General features: G+C 50.0%; 1 protein-coding gene across 1 annotated transcript in view; it reads left to right on the top strand.

Annotated features, from left to right (window-relative positions):
• Nucleotides 1-20,727, top strand: part of Tex2 (testis expressed 2) — an 84,801-nt gene that overhangs the window by 26,904 nt on the left and 37,170 nt on the right. The window contains exons 3-5 of the mRNA XM_023714179.1: nt 12,770-12,970; nt 14,222-14,561; nt 18,087-18,334. Of these exons, the coding sequence (XP_023569947.1) occupies nt 12,770-12,970; nt 14,222-14,561; nt 18,087-18,334 (789 nt within the window). The remainder of the gene's footprint in view (nt 1-12,769; nt 12,971-14,221; nt 14,562-18,086; nt 18,335-20,727) is intronic.

The raw sequence follows: 20,727 nt of genomic DNA, 5'->3' as shown, positions 1-20,727 counted from the left end.
TTTAGTGCAGAGTCCAGGATCTTACTACAGACTCATAGTGATCCTCCTGTTTTCAGCCTCCCAAGCACTGGGATTACAGGTGTGTGTGCACCACCACGCCCAGTCTCAGTTGAGGTCTCAGCGTGCCCCGGGGGCAGGGTCAGCATGGCCTGCTGGGGATTGAACCCCATGTTTTGTTTTTTTGGAACCGGGGATTGAACTCAGGCCCTTGTGCTTGCCAGGCAAGCGCTTATTCTACTGAGCTATCTCCCCAGCCCTTGAGCCCATGTTATTCTTTTCAGGATGACATTCCATATCCTTTGGTTTATCATGTAAGCTCAGCACCTGATATGTGTGAGGCAGGTGATTAGTAATTGTTGGATGAATGAAAATGTGGTTAGTGAGTTGGTGCTGGCCTTGTTATCTCCTGCTTGAGTTTTCATAAAAGAAATCCTCCCCAGGTGTGGTGCACACACCTGTAATCCTAACTCTAAGGAGACTGAGACTGGAGGATCACTGAGAGGTCAAGACCCGGCCTCGGACTGTAAAAGTGAGCACAAGGCCGGCCCAAACAGCAGAGCAGGAACCTGGTTTTTTTTTTTTTTTTTAATGTCTTTGCTGCCCGCTTAAAAATAAATGTAGTTTGAGGTTGATGGAAGCGATCTTTTTTGTCAACAAGACAAAATGGGACCCTATCCTCAAAAAGAAAAAAACAAAGGGAAAAAAAATAGCTGGATGTGGTGGCACACACCTGTAATCTCAGCACTCTGGGAAGCTGAGGCAGGAGAATCATAGGTTTGAGCCTGCCTGGACAAGTTAGTGACTTAATGAGACTGTGTCTCAAAATTAATTTTTTTTTTTTTTTTTTGTAAGACAGGGGCTAGCTAGGTATGTGGTCCAGGCTGGCCTTGAACTCGAGCAGTCTTTCATTCTCAGCCTCCTGCGTGTTGGGATAACAGGGGAGCACCACCACACCTGATTTAAAGTAAAAAAGTTTTAAGAGTTGGGGATGTAGCAGAGGCTGTAGGTGCAATTCCCAGTACCACAAGAAAGTTAAAAAATTCTTAAAACGTACAGCTTTGTGATTCCTTTTCCTAACTGAAGTAGGTAAGCCAAGATGGTCAGTCTTTGACAAAATGTGAAATTGGCTTAGAAACCATCCGCAGGTCCGTTCTCCTCCCCCAGTATTACCTGAGCGGCCTCCGGGAGCCCAGGGAATGGCGAAGGGCACATGCTGGCGCGCTGCCGCCTGGCCGGCCGCCGACGTAGCGCAGGAGGAGGGCCGCAGGCCTCCGAAACAGTTCCTGCTTTGGTCTGGTGCAGCTGTCCTCTCCCAAGCGCCTGCTGCAGTGTAGCTGCCAATCGGAAGGCGTGGAGGGGCACGGAGCCTCTCGGAGGGCAGCGGGCAGCGGGCAGCGGGCAGCGCCGCGCCGCGCGAAAGGGGCGGCGGAACCTTCCTGCCGCGCTGGGTCAGTTACCCGCGCCCGGCCCCGAAGGCCGGCCCGCGTCGCCTCGCCTTCTCTCGCGCTTGTTTGCTTCCTCCTGTATCTGCGAGCCGCCCCACTTTCCCACCAACCCTCACCATGGGCTGAGCACTTGCCAGCAGCATCTTGCCCTGGTTCTCCAGAATGGGGAGCTGCTATAAAGAAACCATTTTTCTTTAAAAATTATTGAGACTCATCTATTTCGTTACAGCATCAGAAAACAGACTAAGACGATTGTAAACCTATTTCTGGAGTAGATTAAAAGAGCTATTTTTGAGTAGTTCGGTTTGGGGGATTGGTCAGCTGGGCTGGTTCATTTTTAGCTATGTATCTGATCCTATTAGCTTTTTTTTTAATAGATGATGCAGTTCTTGAAGGAAGGTATGAAAGCCTGTCCAGGAAACATTTGCAGCCAGGCTGGGTCCAAGAATCGAGCCACCACCCCCCTTTTTTGGCTCTGTAAACAATTCAAGGAACACAGCAGTTTTTTTGTATGTGACTTAACGGGAGGACAGAGAGAGGAAAAGTAAAGCTTTCTGTGCTGTATCAGGGCAGTTTGCCCACCTTCCTTTCCTTTCCTTCCCTCCCTCCCTTCCTGGTTGGTCAGTGGGTTCTTTCTCTCTCTCTTCTGTCTGTCTGTCTGTCTGTCTGTCTGTCTCTCTCTCTCTCTCTCTCTCTCTCTCTCTCTCTCTCTCTGCAGGGCTTTTATCGATTTATGTATCCCATCTACACTACAGACATTTGTATTTAAACAGTGCTGTGGGACATGTGGGATTCTGCATAAAAATAACCCATTTTAGGCCAGGGAGATAGCTCAGTAGAATAAGCGTTTGCCTGGCAAGCACAAGGGCCTGAGTTCAATCTCTGGTTCTGCCAAAAAGAAAAGAAAAGAAAAAAAGAAAAACCCCATTTTGAGGTTGGATCCCCTCAGTGGTAGAGAGCTTGGGATCCCCTCGGTTGTAGAGCCCTTGGCTCGTGTGCGTAAGGTCCTGGGCTTGATCTTCAGCAGCACCCCTCCAAAAAAGAATTTTTCATGACAGAATAATTTGTAGCCAGGAGGTGGCTACTGTCAAAGGTCGTGTGTAGCTGTTAGTCCGCATGGGTTCCACGGCGCGCTTTGAGCGCGGTGGCGAGAGCGGCATGCCTGGCTGTTTCTAGTGTGCTTTAGTGCCGGAGCGCGCATCAGACAAGCGCACAGTGCAGCCTGCGTCTGTTAGAAACACATTTTTTGAGGTTTTGAAGGTGGTTTGAAAATGTCAAAGACAGGCAAAAGTCAGGAGAGTAGGATAATGTACTGAACAGCTAGTTTCTTGTTCTTTACATTTTATTTTAAAGAGAAGAAAAGTAAAACAATTTCAAAAAAAGATGAGTATTGTCAACTTTAGTTACTCAGAGTGTAAGATATAAACATTTACTTGTCCACGCAATATAAGCACAAACCCCTTTCAATGAACTAAGAGAAATTGGTAGTAGTATATCTTAACTGTCTTATGCTACTGTACTGTTAGCACAGTGATCTTAACTATATACAAGATATTATATATATGCTATATAGTTCTTGTTTTTGTATTTTCTTTCCTCCTTTTCTCTGTCACAGTTTCTCTTTCCTCTTGATTAGTTTCTTCCCATTTACAGTATCTAGTATACATTTTGGATCTTACTTACTCTTTCAGCTTCTCACACAAGGGGGACAATACAGTGTGTACACGTGAGTCTGATTTATTTCACTTACGAGTCTGGCCTCAAAAGTTACCCATTTACTTATAAAAGTCTCCGGTTTATTCTCCTTTATGGTTGAGTAGTTTTCTATTGTATAAAAAGACCACATCTCTTTGATCCATCCCTTGGTTGATGGATATTTGGGTTGTTTCCAGGATCTAGCTATTACAGATTGTGCTGCTACGAACATGGGTGCACATATATTGCTGTGGTACTATGTTTTAATTCTTCTCAGAAGATACCCGGGAAGAGAATAGCTGGGTAAGGTGGGACCTCTAGTCCTACTTTTTTGAGGAATCTCCACATTGATTTCCACCAACACCCACTTTCAGCAGCATTTTGCCAACTTTCCAGTCGCCTCATTAGCTTGGGTCTTAGCTGATGCGTAATTCTGCTGCATCCATACGTAAGAACAGCTTTCAGCATCCTGGAAAGGCCTCTGAGCCCCGCCTGTGTATTCCAGGGCCACACTCTTCCACTGTGTTCGAGGTGTCATCTGGACTGTGCGCATCGTGGCTCTTGAGATTTTTCAAATGGTGCTTTTTTGAAGAACAAGATTTAACTATGAAAAAGTGCTCGATCTCTTTTCATCCCCAAATTTGTACTTAATATATAAGGAAAGTACTAAAGCCTTGGAGACTGTTCTTATGTGAAGTAGTTAATCTTTAGGAAGAGGTTCGTAGCACCTCAAAGGTGAGGCTGCTGCAGACAGACGGCCCGAGGCGGATGCCTGTGCCGGTGCCGTCCCGGCTGCAGTGCCCGGCTCTGTCCCTTTCTTTTACTTCTTCAGTGATGATGCCCAGATGGGTTGCTCAGGACACCACCATGAAGAACCTGTTCAGATTTTTCTCTGTTCTTTCTCTTCTTAGCTAAGAAAGTAAGTAAGATTTGTGATGCCTAATGTATAGATGACTATGCTGATTGTAGGAGCTGAAGATTATCAAGGAGCCTAACTGCTTCACCCTTGGCTCTTCATGCTGTTGTTTGCTTTTTATAAAACTGTTAGACCGTGTCTGCTTATAAGTAAAGGGGATTATCGTTGGTGCATACTCAAGAATGATGCAACCAGGGCTGGCCAAATAGCTCAGCAGATTCAAGTGCCTGCGAGCAGGCGCAGCGGCCGGGGTTCCATCCCTGGCCTGCTGTGCCAGCCCAAGCCCCAGGGCGCACTGAGACAGCAGTGGAGACTGGGCTTTGTGATATGCACCTGTAATCCTAGCCCTTGGGAGGCTCTAAACACTGTGAATCTAATTTAGTAGTGAGACTCTGAACACCCTGTGGACCCTTCCCTACAATACAGATAAGAAAAAGAATGATGCAACAATGGTTGTGTGATAGGAAAGGTTTGGAGGAGGCTGCTTTATGCTTGCTCTACTTTCAACACTTGTTAACACATTTTCATGTTTATACAGATAGACCTTGGTTACTGTAGTGGTTCATCTGAGGTCCTTTTATTTTCCTAATTTCCCTTGTTTTGATTTGCTAATTTATTTCCTTAATTTCTGTTGTCTCTTACTCTCTTACTGTTAGTGGTTTGTTTTTTTTTTTTGTTCCCCCCCATTATTTTATTTATTTTGGCAGAACCGGGAATTGAACTCAGGCCCTTGCGCTTGCCAGGGAAGCACTACTGCACTGAGCCATCTCCCCGGCCCTTTTCCCCCTTTTATAGATAAGGTCTCACTGTGTAGCCCAGGCTGACATCAAACTCACTCTGTAAGCCCAGGCTGTCCTTTAACTTACAGCGGCCCTTCTGCCTCAGCCTCCTGAGTCCTGGGATTACAGGCGTGCGCCACCACACCTGGCGAAGCCATTATAATTTAAAATTCAGCTGAATCTGTGGTGCATGCATGTAATAGTACTCAGGAGGCAGAGGCAGGAGGATCACTGTGAGTTTGAGGACAGCCTGGGCAACATAGTGAGACCCTGTCTCCAAAAAATGAAAAGCCAAGCATGGTGGCATACACCTGTCATTCTGACTTTCAGGAGGCAAGCAGGGGAACTACTGTGAGTTCAGGGGCACCCTGGGCTACATAGTAAATTCAAGTCCAGCCTGAAATACCTAACAAAACCCTGTCTCAAAAAAGACAGAGACCCTAAACAACACAACTCACATGAATTTGCGAGATGTCCCTGGAGGATAGGAAAACTGGAATAAGGGCACTTAGACCTGACTCACATAATTATATTGAGACAGTTTTGAAGGTGACCTTGACGCAGGGAGTTAGAGGTCACAATTGGTTTTTTTTTTTAAATTGAACACCTGATTTCATTTATTTATTTATTTTGTGTGTGTGTGTCCAGTTCAGCCCACCAGGGGGCGGGGCTGGCTGGCATGTGGTGCTGGGGATTGAACCGCGGTCCCTGTGCTTTGCTTAGCTTAGCTTGTTCTAAGTAGGTGCTTTAGACCACTGAGCCATCTCACCAGCCCCACAATTGGTCTTGATGTTGCTTTCCTCCCCTAATGACTTCTTAATTGTTCTCCCCAGTGTCTTTTAGTAGTATTTATTTTGAATGTTAGCTATCTGCTGAGGATAGCTTTCATATTATGAATTCTGTACATTTTTTTTTTAATGGGTGAAATTAAATTTGTATCTAAGGACTGGCGACTCAGTGTACTAAGCGCCTGCTTAGGCAAGTGCAGGGACCAGGGTTCAATCCCCCAGTCTCCTGGCACCTCATGCCACACCAGCCCTGACCCCTGGGCATGCTGAGCCAGTGACAGAGATTGGGTGTGGTGGTGCATACCTGTAATCCCTGAGCTAGGGAGGCTGAAAACAGGAGGATCACTATGAGTCTAAGCTACAGAGTGAGACCCTGTACCAAATACATTAAAAAAAAAAATTTGTATCTAAAGTTTTTATGGTATGTGTTAGATTGTTTCTGCCCTATTCTCAAACTCTGTGGTCTGTGATATTGTTTTAACTGATAGCTGTAGCTTTCAACCATTGATACATCAAAAAGGGCCTGATCCTGGTTGGAATAAATGTCTGTTTTTGTTTTAGTTTTGGGGACAGAAGAGTGGTCACCTTTTTGTGTGCTTTTCACGTCCCAGAGGTAGCTCGCAGCAGCAGTGGCTGCAGGCCCTGGCCCAGACTGTGTCCTTCATTCCTTCCTCCTGGACAGGCCTGAGAGGGAACCAGCAGGGACCTGAACGCACGCTGCAGCGTCACTGTCAGCAGGCCCCACACTGAGGAGTTCCCGCTGCGCGCCGCCAGGGTTAGCGCTTTTCTCTGGTCAGCTCAGCCACCAGAGAGCTTTGGCCTTGAACTCCTTATTGGCACTGAGCTAACGTGAGCACAGCAGTTCTTCCAGACTTTATTATTGTGCGAAAGGTTAATCGTAGCTTTTTATCTTCCCAAGGACTGCGTTAAACGGGCCCCTTTATAGATCGTGGTTTGTACTTTCAGCCAAATGTGCTTCTAAATCCAGCAGAGTTGCAGAGAAACCCCTGACCTTTCACAAATGCGTCACAGGACCAGTCTGTGGCCCAGACAGCTGCAGCCTGCTGACTGGGTCATCGTCCCCGCTGCGTGCACTGTCTCTGTTTCAACAGCTTCAGAAGCAAATGGGGCTGGGTGGACTTGTTTTAGTTGGGCCGAGAGCATCTCTGTTTTCAGCTGCACCCTTGGAGCGGAGCGAGGTGCTGGCTGTGGCTGCATCTCTGCTCTCCCCCATGCTGGGGTAGTGTTAGGCAGTGTAGAGTCAAGGACTTCAGAAGGGTGAGCTACTGCTAGTGGGCGCTGTGCCAGGACAGCCAGGCCTTGCAGTGGCAGTGCTGTCATCGAGGTTGGTTATTTTGTTTGCTGACATGTAGAAATTTCATGTGCGGCTTAATCCACGGAGTTTTTCAGCTTTCAGAAAAATAGTGACAAGCTGATGGTGTAAAGGGATTAGGTTTGCACTGGGTGACCCGGTTTCCCATGACTACAGTGCCTTAAGGGTAGAATTAGAGGCAACTGGAGGAGAGACGTGTCCAGCCATCCTGAGCCTCCCAAAGGCCTGCCTGCACCCCAGCTGCATGCCTGATGTTTGTTGGTCTCAGTGCCTGCAGATCTCTGAGAGCTTCCTGTCAGCACCTGGAATGTTCTGGAAAGAGCTGTGGTGAGAGCAGGGCACCTGGGTTCTGGGCACTGCACCTCTCTCCGTTCTGGGTAAGAAGGCACTTCATGTTCTTGCCTGAAAAGTGTTAGTTTATGGATAAGTTCTTTCTGAGGCTCCTTGTTTTCTTGCACTGTGCTATTTTTATGCAGTTTTACTTTGGTTTTTCTCCTTGAGAATCCTGACCAAATCTTGTCCTTCTGAATAACCACTCAGCTTGTTCCTGTGTGGGCCTCAAGGTTCAAAGTTCGAAGCCAGCACTCTCCTTCCGGAGGTGGAGGTGTGGTGAGGCTTCCAGTTGGTCCTGATTGTGTAATCACAAGCAGTTAATCCTCAGAGCCACCACGTTTTCTAGTGCATGTGCTGCTGACGTGAGCATGCACAGCACCATCTTGAGTTGGGGCTCCTTCATCAAATATTTGGCTACTCCTGGGGCTTACAGACTGATCCCTGTGCTGTGGAGTGCGTAACCCAAGGGAATAAACCAGGCCACTGACAGGTGCGTATAAGAGCAAGGGAGGGGAGGCTTCCTGGGGGAAGGGTCACCTTTGCCCTGCCCTGAGGGTAGCCAGGGCCTGCCCTAGTGTGGGCTGCACCACAGAGCTGAGCGAGCCTGCGCTTGCCTGTCAGCCCCAGCCGTGCTGCCCTGAGTTGCAGGCAAATCCCTGACCCTCCCTCGCTGCTTTTCCTGTGAAGCTGTTGGGAATTTGCCCAGGTGGAGTAGATAACGTGCCTGAAGTAACTGGAACGTCCTGTGTGAGCTTAAATGCCAGCTACTATTCATATTAGCAGATTAAAGATCACTTGCTTAAAATTTGTTCATTTTATTATGTGAATTCTACCTGAGAAAAGTGGTTTCATTGTAGAGAGAAACCCTTGTGGCCTAGGTGCAGAGCATGCGGTGGGAGGCAGGGCGCATGAGATAAAGTTGGCTGGGAGGCTGCGCTGGCTCCTTCTCGTGTAGGAAGTGAGTGTGTATGTGGGGGAATCTCAGCGCCGTGCAGCCGATAGCCGGCCAGGGTGGAGGGGGCCTTGTGCCTGAGCCTGGCAGGTGCTTCGCCGGCCGAGGAGTGCGGTCGGTGCCAGCGGCCAGGTGGGGGGTGGTCACTTCGTGCCAACAGATGGCTACTCTCAGTAGATGTGCAGTTTGAGTCTTGGTTTGTGGGTGATGGACTCAGACGCTATTGATCTTTAGTATACAAAAAATTACTGTAGTTCAAAAAGGAGGAAGTAGAAGATGAAAGGGCAACATGATAGCACCTGAAGACCTGAAAAGATTGGGGTGGGAAAAGGAAGCGGCCCCTGCTGCTGGAAGAGGGGCTTTGGAGCCAGCGCTTCTCCCAGAGGAAGGCCTTGCCCGATTTTCACCTCCACACTGCAGCTACAGGGAGGGCTGTGTGCGTCTGACTCAGTGTGCCCTCCTTGCATTACTCGAGTAGGTTGTTGGGCACTTCCTGGGAGTTGACAAGTGGTAGAGGGTGGCCTGCATGTGTCAGAGAGGTCCGCAGGGAGGATAACTGGCTTCTCGTATCAGCACTGTGGCGCTGGGTGAGGACCCTGAAGGGGTAGCTCCTGCCACTGCTGGCCCAGGCCCCGGGTCCCTGAAACACTGTAAAAAGCTGCCCTTGTTCGCCGCGTCCAGGGTTCTTAGAAGCAGTGCTTAGTAGGCGGAGGCCGAGTCCGGCTGGCTCTCACTGCGCGCGTCTATTCCATGAGCGAACAAGTGCACGCAGCCCTCCGTCCGGACCCCCGCTAAGTGTGTCCATAAATGATGGTCTTTTCCTAGTACCGGGGATTGAAACCAAGGCTGCCACACGGAGCCACATTCTCAGCCCTTTTCATAATTTTTAATTTGAAATAGGTCCCACTAACTTGCTAAGTTGCCCAGGTTTGACTTGAACTTGAGATCCTCCTGCCTCAGCCTTCCAGAGTGTTGGGATTGTAGACATATATGACACCATGCCTGGCTTGAAGTATTTTTAATGTTCCTACAGAACTGGTAGTGTGTTGTTGTTGATTTGAAGACGTAGGTTTTAATCCCAAACACCAAAGAAGTTTGAGGGAGGATAGATAAATCATAGGATTGTGCTGGTGGGCAACTGGCTTCACAGAGAAACAAAAAAGGAGGGGAGCCTTGGTCTGTACTGCTTGCTGGCTTCTGCCTGTAGGAGTTCTCACCTCTGCCAGGTGCATACTGTCAACATGAAACCACTGAGCATGGAGTCGGGACATGCGTAGAGTCAGCCCAGGAAATGGTATGATCCCGCTTCACCGCACCATGACCGGTATGTCCCTCACCCTGAAAATGCAAGGACGAGCCAGCATTTCAAAGTCAGTGGAGGACCGGCCAAATAGCTCAGTGGATTAAAGTGCCTGCAAGCAGACACGGGCCAGGGGCTTGATCCCCGGGATGCGCTGAGACAGCAGTTGAGACTGGGTGTGGTGGCGCGCGCCTGTAATCCCAGCACTTGGGAGGCTGTTAATAGGCGGATCACTATGAGTCTGATCTAGTAGTGAGGCCCTGAACACCCTGTAGACCTTTCCCTAAAGTAAAAAAGAAATCAAAGTCAGTGAATGTAATTCAGCATCATATGTTTACTATAGGAAAAACAAATGTGACCAAAGAATGTATTCTAGAACTATTTTCCTCTTAAAAATGTACCACCTAGCCAGGCGCTCTGACAGTGAGGTCTGCTCCCAGACCCTGTGCTTTGCGTTGCATCTCTTCCCTTTGCTTCACCACGCTGGTCTTTTTCTTTTCTGTTTCTTTCGTTCTTGTTTGCTTGCTGAGATCGGGTGGCCTCCAGCTCACTTTGCAGCCCGGGCTGGCCGTGGCCGCGGCAGTGATGCATGTGCTGAGACTGCAGGCGTGCCACCGTGCAGGCTCGCTGCTCTTTGTGGCCACCCGGTCTCACCCTCTTCCTTTGGCCACTGCTTGCGGTTAGATCTGCTCCTGGCCAGCGACTCCCTGGGAAGAAGAATCTCCTGAGGTGATGAAGTGGTCCATAAGTTTTATATCCTCTTCTCCTAAATATTAGAGCTGTATTTGTCCATTTTTACTTCACACTGAAATTATCTTTCACACTGAAATGTCTAGTATCTATAATATTATTGTTTTTTTGGGGGGGGTTTCCTTTGGCAGAACCGGGGATTGAACTCAGGCCCTTGTGCTTGCCAGGGAAGCGTTTATTCCTCTGAGCCATGTCCCCGGCCCTGCTGTAATATTATTGTAATACTGTGCCATTGCAATAACTTTTACAGTTATTCTAACAGAGCTATAGGATGGTGGAATAAAGACTTAGTCCTCCCCTCTTTGGGGGCCACTCGAGTCAAGAATAAAATCCCTTCTTAATTCATAACCCAGGGTGTGGCTGAGTGGATGCCCTCACGTGGGTGTGGGGCTGGGATGAAACCCTGGGTCTTGAACGTGCCAGGCAGGCGCTCTGCCGCTGAGCCGCACCCTTAGACCCAGTCCTGGTACAAAATCGGACACAACTCCGGGCGCTTTGCTCAGCACGTGAGTTCAGTGCACACTTTAATAGAAGGATGCGGGGAGATCCACAGGCTAATTTAGGAAGACTGTGTTTCAGAATTCATGGTAGAGCACTTGCCTGGCGTGGTAAGGCCTGTGTGTAATGACATCATACGTGCATGGACACGCACACGCGTGCCTCAGGCATGGGGCTCTGAGGGTCTTCACAGTCACATGCTCTCCAGTGAGTATGTTGGTGTGAGACCCACACAGCCTGGAAACGAGGGCTCAGCGCCAGGTAGGGATCCTCCGCACCGCCCTGCTCGTTACCCTCCGGAGTGGAGGGCGGAAGGGGTGGGAATGGGGCTCATCAGTGCTGTTCTGGGGAGCTTTGTGTCTGTGCCAGGAATCGAACTGCTTGCCAGGCAGGTGTTATACCCCAGCCCGTCCGGGGGTCTGTGCAGAGGTGAAGGCCACTCTATGGCTATGAGAGAAGTTTTAGTGCAGTTTTGTGGTGTCTTAGGCTTTTGTCCTTCGTGTGTATGCTCCAGCATGTTTGCTTTTTAAAGAAAAATCACTGTGTAAGTTCATATGTGCCAAATCCACACTCAACACAGTGTTCCCGTTGTTACCTAGTACTTTGGGATTTCGACATGCTGTTGGTTATTTATTTGATGCCTCATTCTCCTTTATCTGCTTTACCATATGGTTTCATATGTTAGACTGATGTTAAAATGAAGAGCTTAAAAAAAAAAAAAAAAAAAAAGGAAGCACTAGAGCTGGGTGCGGTGGCCCGGCCCAGGAGGCTGAGGCGGGAGCGGCCCATCTCAGCAAGTCCAGGCAGCCCGGGCTGCGCAGTGGGCGCAGGGCCAAGCAAGCTAAGTGGCATAATGAGACCCTGTCTTTAAAACACACACACACACACACACACACACACACACACACACACCCCAAACTTTAAAAAAAGAAGGTTTGGTAAGTTTTCTGAGTTTTGGATTGTGAAATTTCAAAGCTTATTTGCAAGTGTGTAGAGAGAAGAGCCTGTGTTTTGCTGTCTGAGAGAGCCAGACTGAGCGGGATCGCTCATCTCCCCAGTGGGCAGGCCGACTCCTCAGTTACACAGATAAACTTCTGAAGTTCTTGCTGCTGTTCCTCCTCCTCCTCCACTTCTTCCTCCTCCTTCTCTTCCTCCTCCTCCTCCTCCACCACCACCACCACTTCCTCCTCCTCTTCTTCTTCCTCCTCCTCCACCACCACCACCACTTCTTTCTCCTCCTTCTCCTCTACTTCCTCCTCCTCTACTTCCACCACTTTTCCTCCTCATCCACCCCCACTTCCTTCTCCTCCTCTACCACAGTTCCTCCCCCTTCTCCTCCACCACCACTTCCTCCTCTACCACTTCCTCCTCCTTCTCTTCCTCCACTTCCTCCTCGTCCACTTCTCCTCCTCCACCCCCACTTCTTCCTCCTCCATCACCACTTCCTCCTCCTCCTCTACTTCCTCCTCTTCTACCACCACCACTTCCTCCTCCTCCTCCTCTTCCTCCTCCTCCTCTGATTTGGTACAGGGTCTCATTACGTAGCTTAGACTCGTTGCAGTCCTGCAGTTTTCAGCCTCCTCAGCCTGGCCAAAGGCAGGGCCAGTGTGACCTGTGGTGCTGTGGTTTGAACCCTGGTCCCTGTACTTGCCTAAGCAGGTGCTTAGTCCACTGCTTTTGAAATTCTTGATTTGCTTGTCAGTTAAAAAAAAAAAAGAAAAGAAAAGAAAAGAAAAGAAAGGAGGAGGACGAGGAGGAGGAGGAAGAAGCTTTTACTTAAAAGTAATGAACATTACCATTTTCTCCCAGACCCAGGTTTTTGGTTACCAAAACCACACCAAATCACTCCATCTTTGCAGTCTCAGCAGTGTCCAAATTAAGTTTGGTTTCAGTGTCCCAAAATACCACAGCCATCATTATTTTCACTGAATCAGATTTGTGTTCGCTCAGCTTTTACTAATGCAAGTTTTTCTCTATCAGGGATGGATGAATGAGATTCACAACTATGATCCAGAAACTTACCACGCGACTTTGACACACTCAGTCTTTGTTCGACTTGAGGGTGGAACCTTGCGGCTTTCGAAGCCCAATAAAAACATATCCAGGAGGGCAAGCTACAATGAAGCGAAGCCAGAGGTCACCTACATCAGCCAGAAGATCTATGACCTTTCTGACAGCAAGGTGAGCCCTAGGAATTTTAGAAGCAGGGCTTATATGCATGAAAAGCATTTGAGATCTTGGTTGCATTCCTGCACTTTCCCTAAAAGGGGTTTTGTTTTTGTCATTTAAGGATCAGTGTACTGTGGAACAGTAGTTCTGTAACTCTGGGTGCACATTAATAAGACTATAGGTTCTCTGTCCTTACAGCCCATCTGAATGATCTTTAAATTTCTCCAGAATGGTAGAAGTTAGGCACTTTCCTGTGCAGGTTCTGGTTTGGCAGTTTAGGTGGGTTGGGAGCCGGTACTCCTGGTCCCTTAGGTCCTACACATCAGGCAGGGTGCATGGACCACCCTCAGGTATGGGGCTCAGCACTCAGGACTCGGCCTGTTGGAGCGAGTGTCACCAGCCAAGCAAAAGCTGCACGAGAGAGGCTGCTAGCGAGGCTCTATGTGCAGAACAGTCACATCTCTATACGTTACACACAGTGTCTGTTGTCATGAGGAGTATGTTGTAGGATTGGGGGGCTGGTTGAGGCAGGGTTTCCCTGTGTAGGTTGGGGCGCCTTTGAATTCGTGGTGATCCTCCTGCCTTGGCCCCCGCGTGCTGGGATTGTGGGTGTGCTTCTCTGTACCCGCATGGTATTCGGACCAGTGACTTTGGTGCAGATTTTTGATTCAACACCTGTTGCTACCTGGAGCTCCCCATATAGATTGATAATTCCAGCATCGTTAAACACAGTTGGTGTCCAAACTTAGTTAATGATAATCAGCTGAATGTACTTACTGCTACTTCTAGAAGATTATACTCTTGCAGAATTCTTAAACGTCCATATTCTGGAATGGTTTTGAGGAATAACAAGTCATTTCTAAACATTTACTCCAGTTCTATAATTGAGTTATAGACAGGTAATAAAGATTATTTCACAGTGATCATTTTAATAAAAAATACTGTAAGCTTTGTGTTATATGAATATCAGCGCACAATATAGCTACTACTGAGTACATAAACGAAAGCTGGGGGGATAGCTCGGCAGTCCAAGCACCTGCCTGGCAAACACAAGGGCCCAGGTTCGATTCCAGTACACCATGCTGTGCCAGCCCCACAGTCCTGGGTGCTGTGGCACACCTGAAGTGCCAGCACCGGGGAGGCTGAAACAGGAGGATCACTGTGAGTCCGATCTGTGTAGTGAGGCCCTGTGCCAAATAAATAAGTAAATAAATAAATAAAATATTTTTTTAAATTGCATAAATCATTTTACTTTCTTTGTAGATTTATCTTGTACCTAAAAGTTTGGCTAGAAAGCGAATCTGGAACAAAAAGTACCCCATTTGTATTGAGCTTGGTCGACAAGATGACTTTATGTCTAAAACTCAAACTGATAAGGAGATTTCCGAAGAGAAGCTGCCAGCTGAGCGAGAGCTGGACAGCGAGGACCCCAAGAAGCCTCCCCACCCTCAAGAGGGAGCACGACCGGCCCACCGAGAGCAGATACTCTACCTGTTTGGGAGAACTGGCCGAGAAAAGGAAGAGTGGTTCAGGAGGTTTATTTTGGCATCTAAGCTGAAGTCAGACCTCAAGAGGCCACCTGGCATCTCTGGAAGTAAACCAGGTAATGGCATTGGTGCTGAGTGCTCTTGCAGCTTTAAGGGCCTAAGGAGAGGCGGGGAAAGAGCGCCAGGCAGGGCCCTCCCGCCCCCTCCGCTGCCTGAAGTGTGCGCTTGTGACTCAGGTGCCTTTTAGACTAATCACTAACCTGTTTGTACCACATCACTTAAGGAGAAGGGGACCCATCTGCAGATGTGAGTGGCTGGCCTTTGGGTGTCCATGGGAATTTCTTTTTGAGGGGCAGTACCTGTTATGATGATCTGAGACAGGCTGCAGTAGTCAGCACTGGGGCTAGGGGCCTGTGGTGGGGCATGTACTTGTGTGTAGGGCCTGGGTTCGATTCCAGATCTGCAAGTAAAAAATTAAAAGGGCAGGAAAGTGTGAGGTGCTTCACACTAGCGCTCCTGAGCCATCTGTCCCTCGGCCTGTCCCCAAGCCTCAGATTGCCATGGAGACGCGGAGTGCTCTGGCCTGCTGACCGGAGCTGCGTAGAAATGCTGTCAGCAGAAGTGCTGAATTCCAGAGCCCCTTTCCAAGTACACTCAGCATGAACCCGAGAGGGTAGGGGGATTGCGGGGTGCTGTCATTCCCTAGGGCCACCAGGACAAACGGCCACAGATGGGGGCTCCAAAGTGGGAAGGCTCGAAGTCCAGAACCAAGGTGTCAGCAGGGCCGGGCTTCACAGAGGCCACATGGAGCCTCCCCGCCTCCTGCCCCCCTCTGCCACTCGCACATTGCTGGCGGGCAGCTGCGGCCCGCCCATGCGCATCCTCTGCGTGGCTCATCTCTTTTAACAAGACACAGCAGGGTCTCGTTATGTAGGTTAGGCTGGCCTTGAACTCAGTAGGTAGTCTGGGCTGGCCCTGTGTCGTCGAGGCAGCAGTCCCCTCCTGCCTCGGCCTCCCCGTCACTGCGACTGCCACTGTGCACTGCATGGTCTGCTTCTCATGTCCCCTTCTCCTCTTCTTTTTTTTTTTCTTTTATGTATTTGGTACAGGGTCTCACTATGCAGCTCAGACTCATAGTGATCCTCCTGTTTTCACCCTCCCCAGAGCTGGGATTACAGGCATGTGCCACCATGCCCAGTTTTAGTGGCCAACTCTGCCCAGGGGCGGGCCAGTGCGGCATGTGGTACCAGCGGGAATTGAACCCTGTTCCCTGCGCTTGGCTAAGCAGGTGCTTAATCCACTGAGCTATCTTCCCAGCCTTTTTCTTCTTGTAAGGACCCCATTCATGTTGGACTCAGAGCCCACCCACTTCCAGTAGGACCCATTTTAACAAGTTCTGTGTACAATCACCCATATCCACACACAGTCACATTCTGAGGTGATCAACGTGCCTTTTGGGGGACGCAGTTAAGATTCAACTAGGCAAGAGCTCTCGGGCACCTGCCACTGCTTGCCTCTCACGCGCCCAGCCCTGTGCTGTCAGTGCAGTAGGCACCGGGCTGCGGGTGGTGAGCCCCGGGAGGCAAGCCTTGTCCCTGGATTCCAGACCCTTATCCCCCACCAAATGGTAGTGCATTAAAAATTCTTATGTTGGTTACATGTTGAAATGGTGTTTTAGATATATAGTCAAATAATATTTCAATTAATTTACTTGTTTTTACCTTTTTAATGTGGCTACTAGAAAATTTTACATCATAGGCTTGTACTGTGTTCTATTGGGAACGTGAGGTTCTGCCAGCCTAGGCACTCAAGCTGGGGTTAAGTGACCTCCACATGTGAGGCCCCGATATTCATCTCAGTACCCCCAAAGCCACGACTGAGAGATTTGGTAAACGTAAGCCCTCCAAAGTGTGATGAGACTCGTAGCTAGGGCTGGGGCTGTAGCTCCGTGGTAGATCTCAAGCTTAGCGTTCAGGAGGCCCTGGGTTCAATCTCTAGCACCAGAACAACAACAAAAAGAAAGTGGCGCTAAAAATAAGTTAGTGAAGCCTGTGCTGCTTTTCAAAGCCCTGTTTGACCCAGTCGCTGGTGTGGGAGGCTCACCGCTCGCTCGCTCGCTCGGGGCTCACTCACAGCAGGGCTCTGCCCTCGCTGGCCCAGCCCTGCTCTCTTCAGGGTCACTGTCTCTGAAACTAACTGGGTTGTTTTTTGTTTTTTGCAACTTGGATTGGAACTTTCGAGGGCATCTTGGTGCCGTGTAGCTCGGGCTGCAGGAGGTCTAGGCTAAGGCTTAATTCCTAATCTGCAGCAGACAGAGCCCAGGTTCCAGGACGAGCGGGAGTGCTGGGGCAGAGTGATTCCAGCCTGGCCAGATCTGAAGCCATGGCCGGGAGCCGAAGTCCAGGAGACTGAGGCGGCCCATTCCGCTGCAGGCCGAGCGTGTGGAGGCTGCTCCACTCCACAGCCCAGTGGCCTACAGGCTCTGCGTCCTTCCATCCTGGGGAGGGGCCCGCGGAGCAGGCCTGTGGGGATCAACTTGGCTTCAGGGGTTGGTGACCTTCCACCCTGTTTTTCTTTTTCAAATAGTGCACTAGGCTTGGATTTCACTGTATTTTCCACTAATGCCCTTCTTCTCCTCCGAGTTTTTGTCTAGACTACCACAGTGCACTCAGTATTTATCAGTTGAGTTTTGGAGGGGTTTTATTTGTTGTTGTTGTTGTTGTTATTATTTGTTTTATTTTTGTTTTTTGAGACAGGGCCTTACTGTACAGGTCAGACTATCCTTGAATTCACTGTGTAGCTGAGGCTGACCTAAACTTCCAGCGATCAGCAGGTGCAAATATTTCTGAAAGAGCTTTTTAAAAAATTTTTTTTAATCTTTTAATTCATTTATTTATTTGGTACAGGGCCTCACTAAGCAGCTCAGACTTGTAGTGATCCTCCTGTCTCAGGCACCCCAGCTCAGGGATTACAGGCATGTGCCATCACTCCCAGTTTTGGTGGCTGGCACGGTATCCGGGCTGAGGAGGCACGTGGTGCTGGGAATTAACCCAGGTCCTTGCACTTGCTCGGCAGGTGCTGCGACTGCCGAGCTGTCTCCCCAGCCCTCTGGCGGAGCTTTTATCGCAACATTAAAAAATGATATTAACAGTCGAGTGACGTGAGGAGGATAAAGGGTTATACAAAATTCTGAGTTCAAGGTAAAATTCCAAGCAATACCTAAAAATTAACTAACTAAAATTTAAATTAAGAAATGACTCATATAACTCTGTGAGGCCCTGGGAGTTTCATTTCAGAGGGCTAGAACCTATCACAAATAAAATGACTTGATTAGATTCTTTTCTCCTAGTACTGTGGTTGAACGAAGGGCCTTTGCACTGAGCTACATGCGCTGGCTTTTTCTTTTCCATTTTGAGAGTCTCCAGTGGTCACTGAGGTGCCCAGGCCGGGCTCAAACTTGTGGACCCTCCCTCTCCCTCAGCTTCCTGAGTGCTGGACCTCGGGTGCCCGGCATGCCCAGCCCTTGAAGACACTTTGTACACTGTCACTCGATGGTACATTAGCTCCTCTGCTGTCACCCCAGTAGGTCTAAGGTTGGGGCCTCCTTCTGCTGTATTAAAGTTGTCACCTCTTTGCCCCAGGGCTCCTGCCCTCCCACAGCAGGCACAGCAGTCCTTCTGGACACCTGACCCACAGCCGCAGCAGCAGCAAAGGCAGCGTGGAGGAGATCATGACGCAGCCGAAGCAGAAGGAGCTGGTGGGCAGCGTGCGGCAGAAGATGCTGCTGGACTACGGCGTGTACATGGGCAGGTGTGTGCCCCAGGAGAGTCGCAGCCCGCACCGGAGCCCCGAGCAGAGTGCAGAGAGCAGCCCCACGGCTGGCAAGAAGGTAAAGCTGCCCGGCCGGACCTTTGTGTCATGTCTGCAGCCCGCTCCTTCGTCCGCAGGGGTCAAGGCCCCGTGTTGTGCTGGGTCCTCCTCGTTCGAGGCGCTGGGTGCAGTGATAGCAGGATAGAGAAGGGCCCTGACCTCGAGGCTTGGTGCTCTGCTCAGGCAGTCAGCAAGAAGCAAGCATCAGGCAGGTGGCAAAGATCGCAGCCCTCAGGGCACTGTGGGGAGTGGGCTGAGGAGGGGAGTGTTGGGCAGAGACGGGGGTGTGAGGCAGTGAGTGGCCTGGGGGAGCACCCTGGGGCCGCCAGCAAGCGGCTCGAGGCGCCCACCCCCAAGGGGGCTGAGGCAGGAGGATCGTGGCAAGCCTGAGGCCAGCCTGGGCTGCCTGATGAGTTCAAAGCCAACCTGAACCACATAGTGAGACCCTGTGTCAAAGCAAAAGAATGTGGCTGGACTACTCCCAGAAGAGCATTAGCAGCTCTGAGGCCTCCTTCCTCATTGAAGAGGGCAAGAGAAGGAGGCAGGGGCGCGGCCTGAGGCCACCTGCCTTTCCTGTACCCAGTATTCTCTGGAGCAGGCAGCTTCCTTCTCACATTCGCTTGCTTGGGTTTGACCTCTGATAGCGACCATGTTTCTTTCTTTCTTTTTTTTTTTGCGGTGCCAAGAATTGAACTCAGGACCCTGCACTTGCCAGGCAAATGCTTATTCTACTGAGCTATCTCCCTAGCCCCATGACCACATTTCTGTCCTTACTGAGGAATGTGTGTTTTGTTTCTCCTGCGCCTTTAGTTGGCTGGAGGTTTTATTTGCTTGGCTGCTCCCATTCTTGTGGAAGAGGCCACTCCCGGACCTGTGTGAACCTGTCTAGGCAAAAAGGGCCACGTGGCGTCGCCAGCCACGGCCCTTGGTGCTGCCCGCTGCCCTGAGCTGCCTTCCTCTGCGCTGGAGCTGAATGTCTTGAACCGTTGCAGAAGTGCCATTTGCCACTCTGCGCCCAGTTTCCCCAGATTCCCTTCCGCTTGGGCTGTCAGCTGTTGGGATCAGGAGCATGGGACTGACGAGAGAAATGGGGCCTAGCAAATGCTTGGCCCCAGCCTCCTTGCCAGCCCTCAGCACTTAGCGCTCTCTGTATATGAACACTTCTTTCTCTCTTGCGTCAGATGAGAATCCTTTAAAACCACACTAAACTTCCTGGTGCCCTTGGGCAGAACAGGCAGGGGTGACTGAATCATTTCTTGATAATTTCAAGTTAGTACAATAAATGGGACTCAGGACTGGCATCGTGCAGCAGGTGCCCCAGAATGACGGCTCTGCAGCAGGTTTTCTGCTTGCCAGGCGAGGTGCCCCTTGCGCCACCCCTTGGCCTTCCCTCCAGCTCCTGGCCCCTCTTCCACTCCACCGTTGCTCACTAAATGATAGCTGCTCCCTGGGCCAGGCAGCTGCAAAGCAGAAGACTGCCGGCTCCGCCGCAGGAGGGCCCCACGGGCAGTGTATTGCTCTATACGCACACTTCCAGGAGTCGGAGCTGCCCTTGGCCACCCACGTGGCCAGCTGAGGTGCGTGTGGGCTGCCCCTGGGCCCAGGGGATCTGATGGATAGAGGTTCTTGACAAGGTGTCCTGTGTAACAACCGGCATCAGCAGTGGTAGCTTCCAACAATAACATTTACTTATTTTCTTCACAAATTTGTCATTTGGAAAGGTTTAGTAGGCAAAGGCTGCTGTCTGCTCCAAGCAGGGCGACCTGCACAGGCAAGAGGAGGACTGTGGACTGGAGGATGTGCTTGCGTGGCAGTTCACTCCTGTGCGGCTTGTTGAATGAATCCCAGCTGGGGCTGACAGTGGGGCCCCTGTGTTTAGTCCAGAGCCTACAGGGTCTCACTACGCAGATGGGACTTGCGCTGCTTCTCCTGTTGTCAGCTTCCCAAGCGCTGGGATTCCAGGTGCACGCCACGACACTTGGTCTCAGTCGCCATCTCAACGTGCCCCCGGGGCGGGGCTGGTGGTGCCAGGGATACCTGTTCTTCTCCATGTGACTGGGGTGCCAGGGCGGGCAAGCATCCCCGGAGAAAGCCAAGCAGAAGCTGCATTGCCTTTTATACCTCGTTTTGGACCTCAGATGCCAGTTGCAGCATTCTCTGTCAAAGCAGTCAGAGCCTCCCCCTCCCCAAATTCAAGAAGAGGGGCATGGGTTCTGCATCTTCCCCAGGGAGTAGCAAAACCTGGAAGGACCTGTGGGACAGGAATAAGGCCTGTCAGTGTTCCCGTATGACTTCTGTTTCCATGTTTCTCTTTATGTGTCTTAGAGACCATTCTTCACTAATTTCATATTGCTTTTGTGATTTGAGCAAATGGTGCCCCTTTCCCCCTCCTTGTTGACTTTGATTTTCTGT

This window comes from Octodon degus, unplaced genomic scaffold (genome assembly GCF_000260255.1).
Source record: "Octodon degus isolate 3935 unplaced genomic scaffold, OctDeg1.0 scaffold00033, whole genome shotgun sequence".
Lineage (NCBI taxonomy): Eukaryota > Metazoa > Chordata > Mammalia > Rodentia > Octodontidae > Octodon > Octodon degus.
This window is presented reverse-complemented; position numbering and strand designations above follow the sequence as displayed.